This window comes from Podarcis melisellensis (assembly GCF_964234715.1).
Source record: "Podarcis melisellensis genome assembly, chromosome: 11".
Lineage (NCBI taxonomy): Eukaryota > Metazoa > Chordata > Lepidosauria > Squamata > Lacertidae > Podarcis > Podarcis melisellensis.
This window is the reverse complement of record NC_138543.1, coordinates 10,456,960-10,479,226: the sequence shown is the minus strand read 5'-3', so window position 1 is coordinate 10,479,226 and position 22,267 is coordinate 10,456,960. Positions and strand designations below refer to the sequence as shown.

At 41.3% G+C, this 22,267-nt stretch overlaps 1 protein-coding gene across 4 annotated transcripts in view; it reads left to right on the top strand.

The window, feature by feature from the left end:
* CNTNAP4 (contactin associated protein family member 4) overlaps positions 1 to 22,267 on the top strand; it is a gene marked incomplete at its 5' end in the record, with an annotated part of 472,706 nt that overhangs the window by 175,361 nt on the left and 275,078 nt on the right. The window contains one exon of one of the 4 annotated variants that reach the window (XM_081930407.1): positions 15,960 to 16,444. The exons of 1 other annotated variant lie outside the window; for it this stretch is intronic. In XM_081930407.1, the coding sequence (XP_081786533.1) occupies positions 16,360 to 16,444 (85 nt within the window). Of the gene's footprint in view, positions 1 to 15,959; positions 16,445 to 22,267 lie in introns of those variants that run through there. 2 more of the 4 variants (XM_081930404.1, XM_081930403.1) reach the window with 2 other exon arrangements.

The following is a 22,267-nucleotide window of genomic DNA, read 5'->3' as shown; positions in this document are numbered from 1 at the left end:
GAAAATAAGTGGCATTAGCAACAAAGTTAATAAGAGTATGCAAAAATGAATTGATAATGGATGAAAATATGGAGCTAGAATATGTTAAGATATAGAGTTAGATAAATGAAAAGGGTAAGGATTTGCTGATCTGATTATGTAAATGGGAATACAAAAAGTGGAGGTGTGAGGAGGTCAAGGAAACAAGCTAATGAGTTCAAAGTTATAAAAAATGGATTTGTTTTTAATTTTTTCTTAACTATTCATTTTTTGTATTTTGTATTGGTATTCTTTTTCTTTTCTTTTATGTATTTTTGTATGTTTTCCTTTTTATTTTTTTATTTTTATATGTTTTGTTCTTTTTTTGTATTTTGTAAACTTATGTCTATGTAAAATCTCAATAAATATTCTATATAAAAAAAAGAAAGATTCCATCAACGGTGTCTCTAAAAAAATTTACACATCACTTGGGAAGACAGGCAAACTAATGCCAGTGTACTAGAAGAAGCAAAGATCACCAGTTTTGAAGCAACGATTCTTCAACATCAACTTCGTTGGACTGGTCATGTTGTGCAGATGCACCCACCCTTCCACCCTTTACAGTGGAGGCAGGTGAGAGAATTTAAGAAATGGTTGCTTAAACAGCGGAGGCATTAAAGGGGTTAGAGATATTCCTTGGTCAGCTTTTATTGATTTGGTGTCTTTAGGTGTGCCCTTTAGGCACATGGAGCAAGGAGGGAGGATTCCTACCAAACCTTACTGCATGGCCACAGAATGTAGCTGTAAACATGCTCAGGGAAAGGGGGGATATGATCTCTCCACAGATTGGATAATTTATCTACCTAGATTACATTATCTTCCTAGATTACCTATCCATTCTTAAGGAAATCAGCCCTGAGTGCTCACTGGAAGGACAGATCCTGAAGCTGAGGCTCCAATACTTTGGCCACCTCATGAGAAGAGAAGACTCCTTGGAAAAGACCCTGATGTTGGGAAAGATGGAGGGCACAGGGAAAAGGGGACGACAGAGGACGAGGTGGTTGGACAGTGTTCTCGAAGCTACCAGCATGAGTTTGACCAAACTGCGGGAGGCAGTGGAAGACGTTCCCTGAGACAGGTTGCTTAGGATGAAGGGCACTGGAGAGCTCATGGCATATACTGTACATGCTGAGCAGATGATGGAAGTTTCAAATCTTGTTCCCCCATTAGATTTTTAGGAGATTCCCAATACTATACAGACCATCTCAGAGGTATGCCAGGGCCTGACAGTGCACACACTTGCATTAAGGAAAACGTGGATTTAGGAAAGTGCTACTGGTTCACCAAGTGCGGGGGGGGGGGGCGGTGGCAGGGGCGGCATCACAATTATGATGTAGTGAATTGAGCAGAACAGAAGACAAGAGTGTGGACTGGAAAAATTTGACCTCTCTGAAATGTGAAAGACCAAAGTCTGCCCCTAACTAAGGACAGGAAGGAGAGATTGAGAGGCTGTGGGATGGAGGGACTTTATGACTGAGATGACCATACATTGAACATTCAACTCTGCCCCTCACATGTGATACTGATCAGTTTATGTGAGGTGGACTCATGCTACTGTCACCTATAGCCTGACTTCCAGTCATGAAAATGAAGAATTATCAGTGTATTACTTCTAGCTATGGTTACAATGTCTAAATAAGGAAGCAGGTGGTTCTGTGGTCTAAACCACTGCGCCTCTTGGGCTTGCTAACTGGAAGGTCAGTGGTTCAAATCCACACAGCGGGGTGAGCTCCCGTTGCTGTGTCCTAGCTCCTGCCAACTTAGCAGTTTGAAAGCACACCAGTGCAAGTAGATATATAAGTACCACTGTGGTGGGAAGGTAAATGGCATTTCTGTGTGCTTGGTTTCCGTCACAGTGTCCCATTGCACCAGAATCGGTTTAGTCATGCTGGCCACATGACCCAGAAAGCTGTCTGTGGACAAACGCCAGCTCCCTTGGCCTGAAAGCGAGATGAGTGCTGCACATCATAGTCACCTTTGACTGGACGTAACTGTTTCGGAGGTCCTTTACCCTTTTTAAAAACCTTTTACAATGTCTAAATATTACATGATCTGCAGGATGATTCTTCATCAAACACACCACATGGATAATGTAATATATCTAAGTAGGATGACCAGGTTCAGTACAGTCAACACTGGGGTTCTCTCTCTTTAATGGTTCCTCAGAAGAGGACATTTTGTTATGTCCAGAATACACAGGTATTCTGCACATACACAGAAACCAATGACATTATTTTTATTGCAGTATCCTGAGGTCTCCTATGAGATGAAGGCAATGAAGTGAGATTCTCTCTCTATTAACTCGACAGGAAGGGTGCTCTCAAGACAAAACGCAAGAAACAAACAATTTTGCCTGAAGTGAAATATGTTTTTACTTGACATGTTTAGTAGCCTCTTCCACAGCGTTTAATCTACAGCGTGTCAGAACTGACCCTGCTTGGGAAAATTCACTCCAAACCCATAAAACACTAGTTGTATACTTTCATCTACACACCGATAGTGCTGACCATGCATATTTGCCTTGGTCAAACTGTAGTTTTCATTGAGTCTTGAAGGAGCTTAGGACTTGATATAACTTTGCATACATATACTTGTCTCCATACACACACTTTTGCAGGTTTCGCCCAGCATAGGTTTACATTCAGGAGCAATCGCAGCCTCCAAAAGGCAACAGTGGAAAAGCCATTCCTGTCCGACTTCCACTTCTGCTGAACTGTGAGCCAGTAGCGAAGGGGAAGGGCAAATCGGACTCCCTTGTCCGGTACTAAATAAGAGGAAGGTTTAGCAGGGCTCACTAAGATCAGGTATAGGAATTCTTGGGATTTTTGTCCACATGTAGCAGTCTGGTTTTTTAAAAAGTAGATAAGTGCACTAAACGTGGTGAGACATAAGTAAGAGAAAAAGAAACAGCACCCATGTAGAAGGGAAAATAAAGGGGGAAGGGGAAACCCCCCAAACTGTATACTTTACAAAGTTTTTATTGTACTTCACCAGATCTTAACCTATTACAGCATTTGTAAGAATGGATTCCAAATATAATTGAATTAGTCCACGGCAAGTCTGTGTTTATATGCAAGTTGTTCATATGTTGCAAGTTTGTAAAAGTCTTTGGTCCAATCGTAGAAGGGAGCTGCATTTTTATTTTTCCAATTAATCAGTGTCAGTCTTTTTGCTGTGGTAAGGACACAGAGTCCACTCGTATTGTCCTTTAGTGAGGTTCCTTGTGCTGGGTATTTAATTCAAAAGGACATTTTGCTCTGTATATGTAAGGTTGTTCCGTACAGTTCTGTTGATAGTTTCAGTTACCTTTTGCCAAAAATCTTTCAATAATAGGACAATGAAAAAACATGTTTTAGAGAAGCATTATCCCTATTGCATCTCCAACAGTCAGATACCTTAGATAGCCCCTTTTTAAACAAATGTACTGTAATGGGGTCCAGTATATTCTAAATATTATTTTTTGTTGTATGTAGCAGTCTGTTGCAGAAATGGCAATGGGCAAATGGAAATCTGTTTCTGTACACTGAACACTCCTTCCTGGATCAGGGCTGCTGTCTAGCAACCTAATGACTCGTGCATCTTTGTTTTCCATGCTTAAAAAAATGCAATTTAAAAACAAATCCAGTGAGGATATTTTCATATGATTTCTTATAGAAATTAATCATTAGAGGGAATGATGACTACTCAAAGGTGGAAAAACACCAACTCGTCCTATATATAATGGAAATATGGTTAATTAGGTCTGAGACATTATTTCTTCTGTTATTGAACAAGTGAGCATATTAAGCATTTATTCCTAACATGTTGACATGAAAACACACTGTATGTGATGTAACACAGGGTGAAACCTCATATATGGTATTTTCTCTTACACATCATTGTAATTGTGTTTTATTGTTTTCATAACTATACTGAAAAATACAGGGATGAAATAGTTCATATTGCTAAGTAATTAGAAGTAAGAGATAACAGCAAATCAGTTTTCTTAACAACGTGATAACAGTTCATGCTGAGCCTGTTCAAGCACTGAATGAATCATTTACAGAAGTAGCCCGGCACTCTGAACACACATTGTTGATGCTGGTCTACAGTATTTGGAATAACAATTATTTATTTATTTTTATAATTTATGCATCAATCTTAACCATGGAAAAATATTTAATTGTTGACTGTGTCCATCCTTGACAGCCCTGTGAATTCGCCGGCTTTACTATTGGGAATGATAGACATAGCTTGCTCAAAGTCAACTAAGGGCTGAACCAATATGTCTGCTGCCAGGATTTTATGCTATCTGGCACACCTAAGAAGACTTGCCTCTTCCTTTTCTCCTTCCTTAAGCAGGGGTAGCTAAACACTGCGGGGTTTGTTGGGACCCCGACTCACATCAGTCCCAGGCATGATGGACATTATCATCCATCAGCATCTGGAGGGCAACTTGTTGGCCACCCCTGTCCTAGATGGCCTCACAACCAGGATAGGGGTGATTCCATCAATGGAGATCTTAGGGCCTCTTTAGTTCCTTCTTACCCCCTTTCATCATGGAGTTAGAATCTCTTCTCATCTGAATACATCATGACTTGGCTTGCTTCTACAGTTGTATCTCGGGTTACATACGCTTCAGGTTACATACGCTTTAGGTTACAGACTCCTCTAACCCAGAAAGAGTACCTCGGGTTAAGAACTTTGCTTCAGGATGAGAACAGAAATTGTGCTCCGGCGGTGCAGCAGCAGCAGGAGGCCCCATTAGCTAAAGTGGTGCTTCAGGTTAAGAACAGTTTCAGGTTAAAAACGGACTTCCGGAACAAATTAAGTACTTAACCTGAGGTACCACTGTATTCGCAATGTTAAATGGAAGTTATCTGTTCTTCTCTCAGTTATTTCCTTTACATAAGAATACAGGAAACCAACATGCACTAAGTCGGACTACTGGTCCATCAAGCTCAGAATTCCTTACCTTGTCTGGCAGGGTCTCAGACAGGGGACATTCCCACCCCTACCTGGATATAGTGAGAATTGAATCTAGGACTTTCTGCATGCAAACAGATGCCCAAATACTGAGCTACAGCCCTCCCTCCAATTTATCTCAAAGGCAATCTTCCTGGTAGCCTCTCCAATGGTTCCTCATCCTACAAACAATATCTGGTTGTCATGATGTCATGGACTAGTTGCATGAAGAGGAATGGTAGGAGGAGCCAGTGGAGGAAAGAGCAAGGGAAGAAGGCAGGAGATTGGCGATGGGACAATGATGAGTGGTGAGAGGGAGAAGACTGGCAGGAGGTGTCAGAAGCTGAAGAGGTAACAGGGCATAGTGAGTGAGGGGAGTCTGTGGCAGAGAGCAGGCCAGACTCAGAGGCAGAAGCTGAAGCAGGAGGAGAGGGAGCCTAAGAAGCAGAGATGAGTCTGGTTGGTGAAGAGGCACAAGTGTTTCCCCAGCCTGCAGTGACAAGCTCCCCTCTCCTCTGGTCCAGCAGAACTAGACGAGGTATGAAGAGAGAGGAGCAGAAGTTAGCTTCATACAGGCGCAGTCTCAGATTGCTTGGGGAAAACCTAAGTAGCGGGGAAGCGGGATGGACCTTCAGTCTCTGCAACTGCTTCATGGGACTAAGACCTGCCAGAGAAGAGGTGCTTTGCTCATTAGGCCTGACACTCCTATGCAGATCCTGTTTTTTGCTAATAAGGAATTAACTCCAACTTTCTCAGTGTGGTTTCCTGCTTGCTTGCTTGCTCTTGCCACATTACTAGTAGTAAGTAAACAATGTAATACTATAACCATTGTGAACATCTTCTCCAGCATCCCAGCAATGCTGTTCCTGGGCCCACCTATCTTCCGTATGCCTAGGCATCCTCTCGATGCTTAGAAATTTTTCATATAAATACATGGCATCTTTTGACTGTCATGCACTAAGGACTCTCTCAAATTGAATCAATGCAATATATATATAGGCAGCAGGGAATGGTTTCGAGGGTTAAACAACCTATTTAGCAGTTCCAGAACATATGCAGGATCTTGTTACACAACATTTCTACTGATTTGAATACATTTTTGTACAATAAATGCTACCCCCTTTTTAATAGCATAGTGATTTACTCTGCATTGTGACTGAAAAATGAAGAGCTGGAAGGCAAATGAATTATTTCAACAGCATGTATGGTTTTCCAGAGAGATGGCAAAAATAATGGAATTCTAACAATCTTGTACTGCATAGTTATATTTACTGTTAAATATGAATTGTGTTGTTTGCAACAAGCCAGCCAATTTGCTGATATATCCTATTCATCTCGGATTGGCAGACATTTAAAAAAACACATCTGCACTTTGTTCCATCAAGTTTGAGGCATCCTTGAGAAACAAGGGACTTCCATAAGGGTTATGTGGAGTTATGTTGCAGCATAATGAGGTGGGAGACTTTCCAAATTAGGATATTCCAGTAAATAGTCAGTCGTTTCATATGAATGTGTTCCCCTTGTTTCCCATTGCAAATTTCTCATATCTGAAATCCAAAGTCTGCAAGTCTGTGGTGGGCTAGCTTAAGCCTTATGTAGTTCTAAGGTACCTGCTATCACCACATTCTTGTGGCAGGGAATCCCATAAATCAAAACTGCATATTGTGCAGAAGTACTTTCTTTTGTCAATATGGAATCTATTGCCACTCAGTTTAATTGACCAACCTTCAAGTCTCTCTCACCCCCTCCCCTGCTGCACCCCGTTCCACGGCCATTTTGTGACTGCACATCAATTGGACGTGCCAAACATGGTCACTGCATGTACCTCCACCATCCAGTCCACCTGCCCCACCTTCCAGAAAGGCTAGCATGAGCCTACCCTCAAAGTGATGGTCCTTTTGGTTTCCCCCTATCTGTCTCAATATCAAAAGAGCATTCAGAATCTGTTAAGAGCTGAAGCACAATTACTCTGCATTACGTGGTCCCAAGTATGCATTCTTGCGACTTTCTGGGTCAGATCAAGCTCCGAAAGGACTGTTTCCTAAAGAGCTGCAATGTTCTGAAATAAGGATGGACCTTATAAAATTAGATGTGTGCCTCAAAATAAGAAAAAGATCTATGAGAATACTGTGACACATTCAGGCCCAGAGGAGAATGCAGCTGTAGAGAGACTGATTGCAAGAGACAGGAATGAGGTTTGTGTTCACCAGAGTGAAATTAATATGATGAAGGTATATTACTAATGATTTGAAACACTCCTTAGCCCCTCCCCACCAAAAAAGGATCTTGTCTTCTCATCTAGCTTGGCATGAACAGTTATTTGGCTGCTAGCGAATGAATTGGACAACTCTGCCCCTGGTGGCCAAACTACCAGAAATATGAGCATTGTGTTTTTCTTTTCGTTTTAACAAACATGTAATGTGCATGTCTCATTTTGCTAAGCTGTGCTGTTGCAGAAGGTTCTGTGTGGCTGTTTTTGTTGTTTTAGCTGACACAATTCTATAAAGAGTCTATAAATATAGTGCAATGGATATGTTCTAGTTTCTTGCTATGTACAATATGGCATTGAGAGTTGTTTTTAAAATGTAGCACAGTTCTGTGTGCTTTCTGTTAACACCGAATACTGGGCATTTCAGTGCTGAAATAAGTCAATTTCCAACAGAATGACTAAGTGAAGCATGCATTTTTTAGAATGGTACACTCTGAAGAGGAATCCATAATAGCACAAGAGTTGCAATAACTGGCTGCGAGAAGGAGTCTTAACCTCAGGCAATAATGCAAGAAGAAGATCAATGTCCTTTGCAGAAGAACTATGCAGAAGAGTTGAGTTGCTCAATTAGAGTTGTGTGCAAATGGCCTCTCAGAATTTTATACCCTATTTGTGGGCAGAGACAATTGGGCCCCTTTTTTCAGAGGGAGCAGAAAACCTCCAATACTAGGAAGGTTCATCGTCAGTGTTAGCAGCAGAATAGCTTCTCCCCACCCCACCCCCAATAGCAGCAACTGTGCATGCAGCTAACTACTGTTTTGCATCCTCCACAGCACCCAAGACTTAGTGTTGTCCTAGGCATTTTGTGTGTCGCAGGGAGGAACGGGGGTGGCAGCCACTGCAAAATAACCGTGCAAAATATTCAGAGAAAAATTCAGCAAAGTGACCACCTTTTTCCAGAGGGACTTTCTGAGTATGATAATTCTATTCGCCACCGCACCCCCAAAAAAGTTATGTCTAATTAGAGAATAATTGCGTGCCACCATTCTCCTGAAGATGCTTAAATGTGCAAAAAATGAGATTTTAAATCATTATTATCCAGTGCATCTGTGTGGCACGAAATGAGAAAATTACAGTGAAGTGTATGTGGGAAGATAAAGTAGCGAAATAGATTTTTTTGTACATAAACTTCAGCATAGACAAGATTGCTATTTGTATGGAGGCGCAGGGGATAAACTAGGGGTGGGATTTTCTGAAAAACACATGGATTTTTTTTTCTCATTCCCATCTCACTCCTTGATGTTGATGAGCAGTGAGTTCAGGAAAAGTGCAATCCCATCCAGAGTAGGCAACTGACCCCAGGATGCCAAAACTCTTCCAATGCTACTTTTTGGATTCAGTCCTGAAGGTAGGATCAGAAGCATTGTAATACAGTGTCCTCAGTTCCCGGATGATAGCATGGTCAATGGTATCAAATGCCGGCGAGAGATCAAGTAGCAGAAAAAAAGTTGCATTCCCCGTGTGCTGCTGTCTGCAAAGTTGATCACCAGGGTGATCAAAGGTGACTTGGTTCCATGGCTGGGTCTAGATCCAGGCTGGAATGGATCTAAATAATATGCCTGCATCTGCCCCACCACGGCTCTCTCTACCACCTTCCTTCAAAAGGGGATATGGGCAGCTGGCTGATGGTTGTTCCAATCCAAAGGGTCCAGAGCTCACGTCTTTAGGAGAAGTCGTTCCACTGCCTCTTTCAATGCAGCAAGGACAATCCCTCGCACAACAAGGCATTAGCCATACTCTGGACCCAACCAATCAGTCACCCTCTGCTAGATTTGATAAGCCAGGAAGGACAGGGGTCAAGGGGGCATTGAGGATGGTGGTGATGAAGAAAGAAAGGTTTATTAAGTGATACAGTGATTCCCGATTCCTCCACAGGAGGGATGGACAGAAAACCGCTTGGCCTAGACAAATATGGGGGAATTTTAATTTTTACTGCAGTTAGGCTATTTAGGATACATCTTGTTCTTCAGTAATAAAGTCAGAGAGAGAGAGAGAGAGAGAGAGAGAGAGAGAGAGAGAGAGAGAGAGAGAGAGAGAGAGATATGAAGAAGATCCTTTGGAGCAGAAAGGAATTTTTTCCCCCCTGTAGAGGGGTCATGGAAAAAAGGCCACCATGATAGCATTAAATGGCATGATGATTAATGTCGGCAAACTACAAAAAGGACAGTAGGAAGGACTTTTAATAAGGAAAGAGAAGAAACAGGTTTAAAGTTTGGCAAGGCTGTAGAGGTGAGAGTTGAGTCCTTCAAGAGTACACATTTGATGTAAGAAATAAAGGGCCATTCAAGCAAGGAAGTTAAATAGCTTCTTGAGTCATAAGAAAGGGAGAATGTTTTAACAACAGGGGTTTGGTATGTATGTGTGTTTGCAGGTGTATGATGAGATGAGGTCACACGGGAGATCGTGGTGGTCAAAGTGAGCCAAATATTATTTTGCTATTATCAACCAGACTTCATGTTACAAATCATATAGTGTTTGAAGGAAGACCATAATGACAAACCTTTAGAATGCCAGCTATAGCTATGTTTTAACATCTATTTCTGGGACTCTGTGTATAACATAGGCAGCAGTGCTATTGTACAAAAAGGGCATTTTGTGCGGCTATAAAAATAGATAGATAACCGTATTGATTAGTCGTTTACTCAGAGGAAAACCTGTGACCTACCTTACTTTCAGACTTTTGATTTAATTGATCTCTGTCCCTTTGCAGGACAAATATTTGCTTAGAGTGGCACTAATCACCACCAGTTTTGTTTTGTTTTTTTGTAATATCAGAATAATAATTATGAAACCCTCAGGTTGCTTGACAGCAATCTTTGAAAGGTTATCCTGTAGAGAATTATTGTCAAGGATTTTGTGTCTGACCTATTTGTTATGTGCATTCAGAGCTAACTATTGAGTCCAGGACATTCCTGCATGACCAGCCAAAGGCATTTCGTTGCCTGAAGCAAAACAGGAGAGGCATTCTCCTTCTGCACTGCCACCACACTAAGGCCAGGCAAGTTATGTTGGCGCCCAAACCAGAAAATCCCACAAGCATCTCTGCTCATCTCCAGCAAGTAGAATCTAATAACAAATTTAATAACTCACAATTTGCTGGCCTTTCACGATACTCAAAACCAACATCCTGAGGCAGCTGCCTCCCTCTGTCTAATAGGAGGCCTGGTGTGCTTAAGCAGTGAATTAACTTGAGATAAGTGGAATTTGACAGACATTTCTTCCTGATGTCACAGCTCACATTAGAATCAAGCTTGAGCGCATTTACTGTTACGTAAAAGTCTTTCCCACATAAATAGGCCAAACATTGAGGCTACTTATGTGAAGCCCTATAATGCTTTTCTTGGTAGGAAGACATTCAGAGAAATGTATATTTACTTATACTCAGGTGGAACTCACCGGAACTCAGTTCTGGCACCTCTCAGGTGGGTGCCATTGCCATTATAAGAGAACAAGGAAGGCGTTCGTGCTGAGTTCTGCATCTCTGTTTCTAAAGAAATAGCACTGGTAATGTTGTTTATAATGAGCACTCACACTTTACATTGTTGGTGCCCATTGAGGGATCACATGCTGTGCTACAGTTCCCAGGGAACTTACTGGCAAAAAGGGGCTGGCTTGCCTCTCAGTGTTAATTTTTGGAGGTTCATGCCCAGCCTGAGTAACCAAGTTTCTTGCTGGGAGGTGGGGCCAGCCCCATTTATAAATAGGGGGTAGAGCCGACGATAGCCAGGCAGTCGGCTCTGGAGATTCACCCTCCCTTTGTTTAATGTTCTTGTTTGCAGGTTAACTTTTTCTTCCTGTTTAGCGGGCGCTGCTACGGTCTTTGACTGGTTGCTCTTGAAGGACCAGGAAGAAATTTTCCTGCATTGGCAGATTTTGTCTTCCCTGTAGGAATTCGTCACAACTTTGGCTGTTATGGCCTTGGGTGGAATCCTTTAGTCTTTTCTTACCTATAATGGGGGTGGGGGTGGAATGAGTGGTGACTCACCCACCTGCGGTGGTGATTCCAGGGTCCCCCTCTTAAAGGGGTTATATATATGGGTGTCACTGGCCATACACTGAAAGTTCGTCAGTGAACTACCCTGCGTGCTTGGCTGGACTTGGCTGTCTGCTACACTTACGTCTCACAGAGCACCCCCATATCCCATTTACCCTGATGAGCCCCAGTTTCCCCCAGCTGGGGGGCTGGGAAGGATATATGCCCAAGGCCTAAGCCAAGGTCTTCCTACATTCGGAAGTTTAATAAAGTTGTGGCCTAATTTTAATTCCATAGAACATTGTCAGAGTCTTTATTCCTTCCTTATGATCCCTGGGGGATGGGGCTGTTTCTGCCTGGTCATGCAAAAACACACACAGAGAGAGTGATGTGGCAGTACTGTGTAGCAGCAATGTATGGAATTAGGAAAATGCACATAGTTGCATTATATGAACTTCAGTTTGATTACCTCAGACATGTTAATATTATTGTCTGTGGTGATGTTTGAAGCTCTATATTCTCGAAGTAGAAAACGAATAGATTTGAAAGCTAGCTTCAGAATATTTCTGAGACAAAATGTATATGCAAAAATGAGGTTCTGTTTCAAAATAGGTGGCATTTCTCTCCCCTTCACAGTCCTAAGGAAATACACTGGCTTCAAGGTGAGCATGGCTGCCAGGTGGAGACTTGCAGATAGATTTTTCCCCATCTCTCTTCTTCTTAGCAGGCAACTGCTCTGCACCGTGAGAGTTGTCTTGTGGCAGGGTCCCACCTTGTCCCCTGAGCTGTTAAACATTTATGTTAAACCTTTCACAGGGTCCCACCTTGTCCCCTGAGCTGTTAAACATTTATATGACATACAGCACTCGGGGTCCTCCAAGGAAAATGTTTGAGAAATGGTGGGGCATATATCACACACTTTCTTGTGTCCAGAAGACTGTGTTTTCCATCAGTACTGGATCAGTTTGGACTACAGTGTTATGCCCCCCCCCCCGTGAATGCTGCGGGTTACGAGCTCCACTAACCCGGAAGTAGATGCTCCCGGCTGCGACCTTTGCCCCGGGATGCGAGCAGAGGTCATGCGCCAGCAGCAGTGGGAGTCTCCATTACTGAAAGTGTGCCTCACATTATGAGCAGTTTCGGGTTACAAATGGACCTCTGGAATGGACTGAGTTTGTAACTAGAGGTGCCACTGTATTGCAGGCTGCTTGTAGAAGTGTGGCCAATGATCTGCCCCCTTGATCCTTACACATCTTGGTTTCTTAGAGCTAGCCGTAGCAGGTCTAATGAGTGGGTCCAAGGAGTGTGTCACCGGAGGAAGGGGAAGTACAACCCGCCTTGAAGCAGGCAGAGTCCCATAATAAAGAAGACCTCCCTGGACTCAGAAGTCTTTAACTACCACCTAGTGATACATATCCCCTTTGGGGCATGGTGCACGAGAAAGTGGTGGCGCTCTATCCTCAGGCATGCTTGGAGGAAACAGTTTGCTTGGATCCACTCCAGCTCCATTTTAGGCTTGTCCACTCCACTGATTGTGGATTGGACGTGGTTGATGGCATTTACTGGGAGAGAGAGGGGTTGCGCAATCCTGCTTGTTCGCATTGATCTCCCTGCAGCTTTCAATAATGTTAACCACTGTATCCTTCTGTAACATCTCACTGAAGTTGGGGGTTGGGGGCACTGTGCTTCAATGGATCTACTTTTAACCACCAGATCTGTTTCCGGAAAGTAGCCATGGAAGGCTGCTGCTCTACACCATGAGAGTTGTCTTGTGGCTTTCCACAGGGTTCCATCTTGCCCCACCCCCAGCTGTTAAACATTTATATGACATCTCTAGGAGCTGCCAGGAGATATGGACTGAAACGATATCAAAATGCAGATGACACTCAGCTCTATCTGAATCAGAGGAGGCAGTTGATGCTTATACTGGTGTTTTGATGGGCTGGATGTGGCAAGGAATTGGGACTGAACCTTAAAAGAAGCATCGTTCCCCTTTCAGACAGAAATGACTTGGCAACTGGACTCCATGCTCTTCCAGATTTGACTGCTGCAATGTGCTGTATGTGGGACTGCCCTTGAAGATGACATGGGAATGCTGTTTCGTCCAAAGTTCAGCACCCAGTTTACTGGCTGGTGTTTCATTTAGATCACGTATAACCCCTGTTTTAAAATAGCTGCATTGGTCACCAGTCTGTTTCCAGGCTCAATTCAAGGTGTTGGCATTAGCTTTTAAAAGCCTAAATGTGTTAGGACTCCTCCTTCCCTGCAGACCCTTTTGGCTCTGAAGATCTTCAGAGGCGAACTTTTCGTAGGTTTGCCACATTCGGAAGCTCAGAGAGCGGTGGCCCATCAGAGGACATTCTCTGTGGCATACCCTCATTGTGGAACTCCCCACAGATTCAAAAGTATTCCATTTGAAATAAAAAATTAGCGATGGCATCCCTGCTTTGGAATACTGTCATGAAGGGGGTAAAGACCAATGCTGACATTGTATTCTTTTCGCCACCAGGTCAATATGTTTTTATTTGCCCAGGCTTTTTAAAAAAACGTTTATTGTATTGTTTTAGCTGACTGGGTAGTTTTGATTTATTGCCTCTCAGATTTTATTATGTTGGTTTGATTTTTATTGTTTCATTCTAACATTGTATTTGGAATGCTGATGTATACTGCCCCAGAATCAATGTTTGGATGAAGGTGCAGCTTAAACATTTTTTTTAAAAAAAAATTGACTCAATAAATGCAAAAATAAATGTTCTAGGATGAGGCGTGACATTGGACACTGGACACCAGGGAAGTCAGTTTGTTGTGGGTGTGTGCCATTTGCCAACCTGCATGGCCAATGGTCAGGCGTGACAAGATTTGTAGTCCAAACCATCTGGAGGATACCAAGCATATTATATGGGAACAAGCAACCGCTCTCTCAATTACCTTACTACGGAAGATTCAAAACCGGGTGGTAATTGGATAGATCTAAAGGATCTAGAGATGTTTTCTTTAAGAGCGGACGCACCACTGCTTCCTTCAACTCCCCTGGGAAAGAATGAACCCAAATATGTGCCCTCTTCCCACGTTGTGGTTTTTGAGGTAGGCAAATTACACCACATTCAGGGCTTTCCCCCCAGCTGAAATTCATCAGAACCCAGTACTGGTACCTCTCAGATGGGCACCACAGCCATTGTAAGAGGATGAAGGAGGTGTTCATGGTGAGTTCCAGCAGCTCTTTTTCTAGAAAAAATAGTATTAGTGCATTGATTTGTGCACATGTTGTTTGGTGATATTGTTTTCCCTCTCTCCCTTTCTCAAGGAGAAGGAACACACAAATTAGAGAGCATGTATACACATTCGCATTACATCGTCTGTGCTGTGGGCTTCTTTCTCTGTGTTACAAATTTCTACTCCAGGATATATGTGAATTGACGCTAAGTGTTATCTAAGTGTTGAGAGATTGAGAACTTTAGTAAGCAGGGGGAGAGATACTATAACACTAACTGGCAACAATTCCAGAAGACTCTTTTGCAGTCCAAAAAAACCACCATATAGAATAACCCTTTGCTGCCAAATAAGACCTGCATTAATGAAAACATATTAGGCATTCTTCATGAAGAAACATTACTGCTTTCTAGCACCCGGTATGGAACCAGCCTTTTTAAATTACTTTTAGTTTTTTGGTACCTCTTCCCATTTCCTCTGAAATAGTCTGAAAACTCATTTAATCTGAAGATGTCCTATTTACCAAAATTGAAATAAGTAGTTTTAGGATTTCAGCAAGCATGTTATATGGGAACAAAGGCAATTGATCAGACAAGTAAGTTAAGTAGATATGCATATGACGCTTCAGTTTGGAGCATTCCAATGGCATGTCTCAGCAATCCCACTTGATTGTCTCAGTCTACTCTAAAGCTGTTTTACACAGCGGGGAGATCTAGAAATGATTATTATAGGTAGGAAAGATAAGCACGGGCAGTGACAAAGCCACTTCTACCTTTTCTAGGACTGCGAGGCATTTTTATGGTTGACTCCAAGTTGGCATGTTTTCTTATAACTAGGAATCCCATCTAACTTTATGTCTAAAGACTATCAAACGTATCAGTAATTCATGTTTCAGCTTGATTGCAGACTCTCTCTGTAGAATTTAAAACTTCAAATCCTGTGCAATATTTCACTATCTCTTCCCCCCCCCCCAATCTCTGCAATTTCAACATTCATTATTTTAGTTCAAAGTCATTCCGGCTTGCTCTCTTTTATGCTCATGATTAAACTCTCTGAATGTGGAAAATAAACGGCAAGATTGAGCTTCTGAAGCGGCGTGTCACATATTTGCGGGATTACAATTTACAGAAATCTAGGCACTCCACGTCTTATTAAAGAAATAGTCTCGAGGGAACGTTCTGCAGCATCGCTGGAAGATGAATGTCGGATTGTACAGATGAATGCAAGATTTACTGCACATGTAAAGGCAAACTACAGTTTTGTGGCACGACAGAAATTCCCGATGTTAAATTATAACGTTCTCTTCCGTTCTTGTAAATGGTGTGGCAGCCGAAAGTTGTCATTAAATGCAGACTTCAGTGAAAAAGGATGGTCATAATGGAAACAAATAGGGTGGGGGGAAATTTTCCTTCTTCTCTCGCTCTTACTGTTTCCCTCCTCCCACTGAATGACCATAAAGAATTGGGAACAGTCGTAATCCGGCAGGGAGGCTGTACAGGCACACATGTGCAGGCTGTTCCCTTTATTGTCTGGCTTTCATCATAGACTCACATTTCCTACCTGTCACCACAAGGGGTGTCCAGGACACATTATGAACGTGAAGCTTCAGTAACCAAACTGTACAGGGTAGTCGAGCAGTTTAGCTCTGAGTGATTCTGTGAAATTAGAGGAGAGATTCTTGCAGCTGCTCTTCGGGGATTGCTGTTGTTGGCGGGGGGAGCAGATCTTGTGGTGTGTGTGTGAGAGAGAGAGAGAGAGAGAGGAGGGAGCGAGAAGATGCAGAGTGCATTTGACTGAGCTCCTTGGCTACTGGGAAGCATTGAAAGACAGGCAGAGAGAGAAAGAGAAAGGAGAGCAGAAGAGGCAAGGACAGGACTGAAGTGCAGAGCAGCTGTGCCTGTTTCCTAATACTCTGGCACTTTTGGGTGCCTTCATCAATGAGAACATGGATTCTTTCATGGAGATCTTATTCAAGCTGCTGTTTCTGGTCCCTTTTCACCACTGGAATATATTAGTAGCAGGGAACAAATGTAAGTATTGCAAATGGATTTTTAAACTTGTACCAGATTGTCCTGAGAAACTTACAGTTTATTGTAACGAGATCTAGACTTAGAAATGCAGTTCTTCAAAGAAATCAGTGTTGCTGGGGAAAAATAATAATCATGCTAACAGCAGGTAAATGAGATGAAAATGTTCCAGGGGCTCAGAAATGCAATTTCCCATATTTCATCATTTATTGTTTTTACCAGACTGTAATCAGAGCACAGTGTGGACTAAGCCAGCCTCCAAAATAATGTGCAATTTCCATTTCACTATTTAACTGCATGCTCCCATTTTATTTCTTTTTTCTTAAAAAAATAAAATGCTACCCATATATCAGCACAGTATTTTGCAAGGAGTTAAGTCATTTATGGGGATTAGAGGCACACTGATATTTGCTGCTACTGCTACTGCTGCTGCTGCTGCTGCATCAGCTTGGCTTTTAGCAATGCATAATTTCCCCTGTATATCCTTGAATTATGAGGAACTCCTTTGTACTGTAGAGCACAAGTGCATGGCAAATGTAACTGAGGAGCAAATGTTGAGAATGAGCTTTTGCAGGATGCTCATCGATTACACACAGCTTAATGTTCATGTGTGACCAGAATGTTAGCTGCAGCATGTAAAGTTTTCCCCCCTCAATAAAACCTGAATGTTAGAATTGTAAAGAAAAGCCTACTGAAACTCTCAAACTTAAGAGTCACAGCACAATCCTATACATGCTTACTTGGAAGTAAGTACCACTATGTTCAATAGGGCTCACTCCCTGGTAAGTGTTTTTTAGTGCCTCAGCCCCCTAGAATTTGGAGTAAAAAGCTTCCAAGGTTGAATCAGATATGACTGTCTTTGGTATGTACAAAGCGCATCACAGACGAATGTCTGAGTGCGCTCAATTTTATGTACTTGATAATTGATCTCTGGGGTCCTCAAAGCCCTCATAAAACACAGGCTTCATTTTGCACTAACACTGCAAACCTATGCATGTCTATTCAAAAGTAAGTTCCATTGAATTCAATGGGTGTTTATTCCCAGGGAAGTGTGTGCAAGACTGCAGCTTAAATGACCTAGCTGCTGTTTTAAAATTTGCATACTTCTTTCATTGGAGGTGCCACATGTGCAGTGTGGGAATCAGAGTAAAAAAGCGGTGTCTATAGTTGGAGGAACCAAGTGTTGGGGCTTGTAGGAATTCATGAATAGCATTAGACCACTGTTTGAAGGGACAGCTCCTTGAGAACATCTAAGCAATAGATGAGGAAAGTGGAAGTTCTAAGATTTCATCAGGTGCTTTGTGCTTTAAAGGCTTAGAACTGATATGTGCTATCACAAAAACAACAGATGCTCTGCAGGACCAAACTGATCTTTTGTTATCATCCAGTCATGCTACCTCATTTGACATTCAAGTGCACAGAGCAATCCTGAACATGAATAACAAGTTCTTCCTGTTAGCCCCCCTACTGCAATTTATCCAGATTTGGTGGTGTGTGTTTGTGTGTGTGTGTTTAGAAACAATTTCTTCATCCTTCTGCTTTGTGTACTTCATGAATTTAAAAGGCCATCATAATTGAATTTCACATTAATAACATTTTGCACTATGCACAGAATTAAATCGGATGCTTGCAGCAAGATGTACTAAATCTATAGCAAAATAGGACAGGGAACTATAATGAAACAGCAAAGCACTAGAGGTCACTCTTACAATTTAGGAAGCAAGGCTCAGAGATATATATAAATATATATATATATACAGAGAGAGAGAAAGCAAACATCCTCTCAGCAGAAAATAATGATGGATAAAAACATCAAATATGTGGACGGATTACCGCATTTACTTTCTGACACTTTGAGACAACAAAATTCTGATTTATTGAATGCTAGGAAGATACCGCTTTTCATGTGAAGGAATAATGCCTTTGCGATCTAGTGAATAATAGTCCTTCTTCAAACATTCAGGTGAGGAATGCAAAAATCAGTGAGTTTCTTCAGCTTTGCGTAGGGGATGAATATTATAATTTTCAAAACAACTAATAATTGTGATATTTAAGCATATATCCCACCCTTTCCCAAAGACTCTGGTTGGGTAGTACTATATTGGTTGCAGATGTTATCCTTCTCTGTTAGTAACAGTGTCCTCATAACATCCCCTCCTATAAATCCCCATTGCACATCAAAGTTGCATTATGCTTTTAATGCCATGCCCTTTCTTTGATAATTGGTGGATATACATCCCTGTAACCTTTTGGTGAAAATTTGTCAGGAAGTATAAAGGTCTATTTATGATTCCCAGTTTACACATCTGCCTTGGACGTCCAATATTGCTTCAGCTATTATATTCCTTGCAAATAGAAGTCACAAAAATATATAGTTGGGTCAGTAAACACCAAGGCTTCCAATTAAATACTACAGTGTTTTTCCATGTGTAGCTTTAGTTCAATCATATTACCCTTATGTAAAGCACTGTGTTTAGTAGGGCTTACTCTCAAGGAAATGGATATAGGATTGACACTTTCTTAAAGAGACAGGGTATAATTATTACTCCAGGGAAGCAAACAAATAAATACAGATGGAAGGATGTGCATGGTGACTCTCAGTGATTTTCTTTATGAAGGATCTCAGCTTTATTCTGAGAAATGAGGTGATACTCTCTAATTCCAGATTAATATATCATTCCTATGGGTTGCTCTGATGTTAAGACCTTGAGATCCACTCTTAGTTTTTTTTTGTTTTTTTGTTTATAATCCCTGTCCTTGCTTAGGGCAACTATATATTAGTGAAATAATGGGTTGCATCAAAGTCCTATTCAGAATAGACCACTGAAAACAATGGACTTAAGTTAGCCATGGCCATTGAGTTCAGTAGGTTTCCTCTGAGAACAACTTAGATACAACTCAACAGATCTCTCCTACTGACAGTTGACTTTGCCATAATTGCATCAATTCAATTCAAAGCTTGCCAGCTTTGAGAGAATATATTACAGAATTTGAACAGTCCATTTTGTTCACAGACCCTTTTTCACATATATCATTGTTTTGAACATTTCTAGCATGAGTCAGAGATAGCCCACCATTGGGGGAAAAACAACCAAAAAAAGTACATGCTTATTTAAGATATCAGAATTTGGTCAGCCTTATCAAAGGAAACCTAAATGTATGACTTCGAAAGGCACATATTTTACGTTTCCTAAATATCATTGAAAGTTGGGATGTCAAGTATGGGAAATATTGTTACTTTTTAAAGAAGCAAGCAAAAAAGTTGTATCTACCTGGAGAATTCAAACTTATAAAGCAATTCAAAAACACACAAGTGTTACAACCATAAATAAAAAATTGCAAAGGGTCACAATGAAGCATTCAGAGCACATTTGGAAGTTTTGCCAGTAGAGCCACTTTAGGTCTTTTTTGTTTTTATTTTCTTTTTCAGAGTTTATTTTTATTTGAAGATGGTTCCATAGCAGTTTATCAGCCAGTTGGCATTACAGTTCCTACCTCTGAACCAGAAACTGTGACATGAAACTTTGATATGTGTGACAGCGCCTTTGAAACTCTTTAGAAATGAAGTGTTATGTAAAACAAAATTAAACTTCATAAACATTTCAAGTCATCTGTGACTGAAATTTTTCAGATTAGTTTGATCTATGTGTGGAAACGCAACTGCCTATGCAAATATTTTTCACGCAAGATGTCTTGCAATTTCTGCAGAACAGAGCTGGGGGGGCGCTTTTAACTGACGCCTCCTCTGTATTCATAGCATGATTTAAATCCTCAAACCAACAAATGCAATTAACTTGGTTTTTTGGTTGCAAGAGTTTTTATGGCACCTTAAAAGCAACCAGATTGTGACCTGAGCTTTCGTGGACTACAGCTGATGAAGTGGATCATGGAAGCCTATCTGAAAACTGGCTTCTTAACCTTTAAAGTGTGACAATACTACTTCTTTTACCAGTATAGTGTTGTTGTTTAGTTGTCTTAGTTGTTTTCGACTCTCCGTGACCCCACGAACCAGAGCATGCCTTGGAAACTCACTTTCTTCTCAAAGCTTTTCCTTTTTTATGTCCATGGAGTTTTCTTGGCAAAATACTGGAGTGGTTTGCCAGTTCTTTCTCCAGGTGGATCACATTTAGTCTAAACTCTCGGCTATGACCTGTCCGTCTTGGGTGGCCCTGCACGGCATAGCTCATAGCTTCTCTGAATTATTCAAGCCCCTTCGCCACGACAAGGCAGTGATCCATGAAGGGGCAGTATAGTGTAGGGCAGCCTAAATTATTCTATTGGCAGGATGCTGGTTAGACTGTCAGTGCAATCCTGTAAATGTATAGGATTCAGAAGAGTGCCACTGAGTTCAATGAGGGTTACTCCCAGCCAAATAAGTGGGCATTGGCTTGCCATCTTAATCAATGCAACCCTATACATGTTTATTCAGAAATAAGGCTCATTGGGTTGTATCCAATTATCTTTGATCCAGTGTAGCTTCCAATTAACAGAACAGGGATCAGAACAACCTTCAGCAGTCTCCTACACTACCTCCCATGCTGTTCCAAAGGGGGACAGGCAGGAGAACTGTCAAATATCACCTTCATGGCTGATCCAATGATAGAAGATTTGGATCACAGATTCTTCTATCAGAGGTAAAGATGGGGGAGGAATTCAGTTCGGTCCACATTTCAAAATGCATCCAATCTAGTTTGCAGTTTCCAAAACAATATGCAAAATGAAGCACAGCCATCCTTTGAACTTCTCACTTTTCTGAATTTTGCAATTCAGTTCTTCAAAGAAGTAATGTGCATTAAAATGCATATGCTAAGATGAATTGTACATAAAATGCATATATTATTTAAAATAGCATACAGCATGCTTTGGAGAAAAAATAAATATTAGGTAACTTATGCTTTGTAAAACTGTTCGAATAAGGCAAAATTGCATACAAAAAATGCATGCATTAGGAGAATTTTGCAGTAATTAGGATTTCCAAAAAGAAAGAAAAAGAAAAGAATTTGCAACCTGGTGTGGAAATATGGAGATCTAAACTGAAAACTAGAAATATGAGAAACTGGGAGAAATTAAAATTGACAGATTTGCCCACCCATAGGAGGAAGGGATCTTGGATTAATACAGTATTACATAGAATGAGTAATCAGAAAGAGAATATTTTCTTGAAGTTCACTGTTACTGGATATGAATCATAATAAACTCGTCTTTATAAGTTCATAATTTTATCCTCTCTACATTTTATTTGAGAAGTTTATAATAGTTAAGGAGGAATTTACTGGCTGATCTCACTGCCACAGCCTTGACCGAACTCATAGAAATGTGGAAGCCCAAGTGAAGTTATCTCAATGGAGTTGTGATTAAGAGGGTCATTATTATAGCATAATAATATAATCATAATAAGTGATGCATCTTTGTGGCACTTCCCAGAGAACCATATAAGGCAGACTCAAGAGTGTTTTGTCCATGTACCCCTCCTGTGATTTGTGCCCTCAGCCGATGTTCAGCCATACCGACTCTTGACTCTCGCCCTGAGGGCAAGGAGCTGAAACCAAACACTTAGTACAAAAGGTGGACTTTAGGAACATAGGAAACTGCCATATACCAAGTCAGACCACACTCCATCTAGCTCAGTACTTGCTTACACTGTCTGGCATAGGCATTGCAGGGCCTCTCCCATCCCTACCTGCAGATTTTGGTGCTTAAACCTGAGGCTTTCTGCATACAGTGCAGGTCCTCTGGCAATGAGGAGAAGTATTTGTTGAATGGTCACTGTAAAATGTGAAGGTTCATTATTATTTCACAAGTTGTGTATATCTTTAAGGGCCAGGG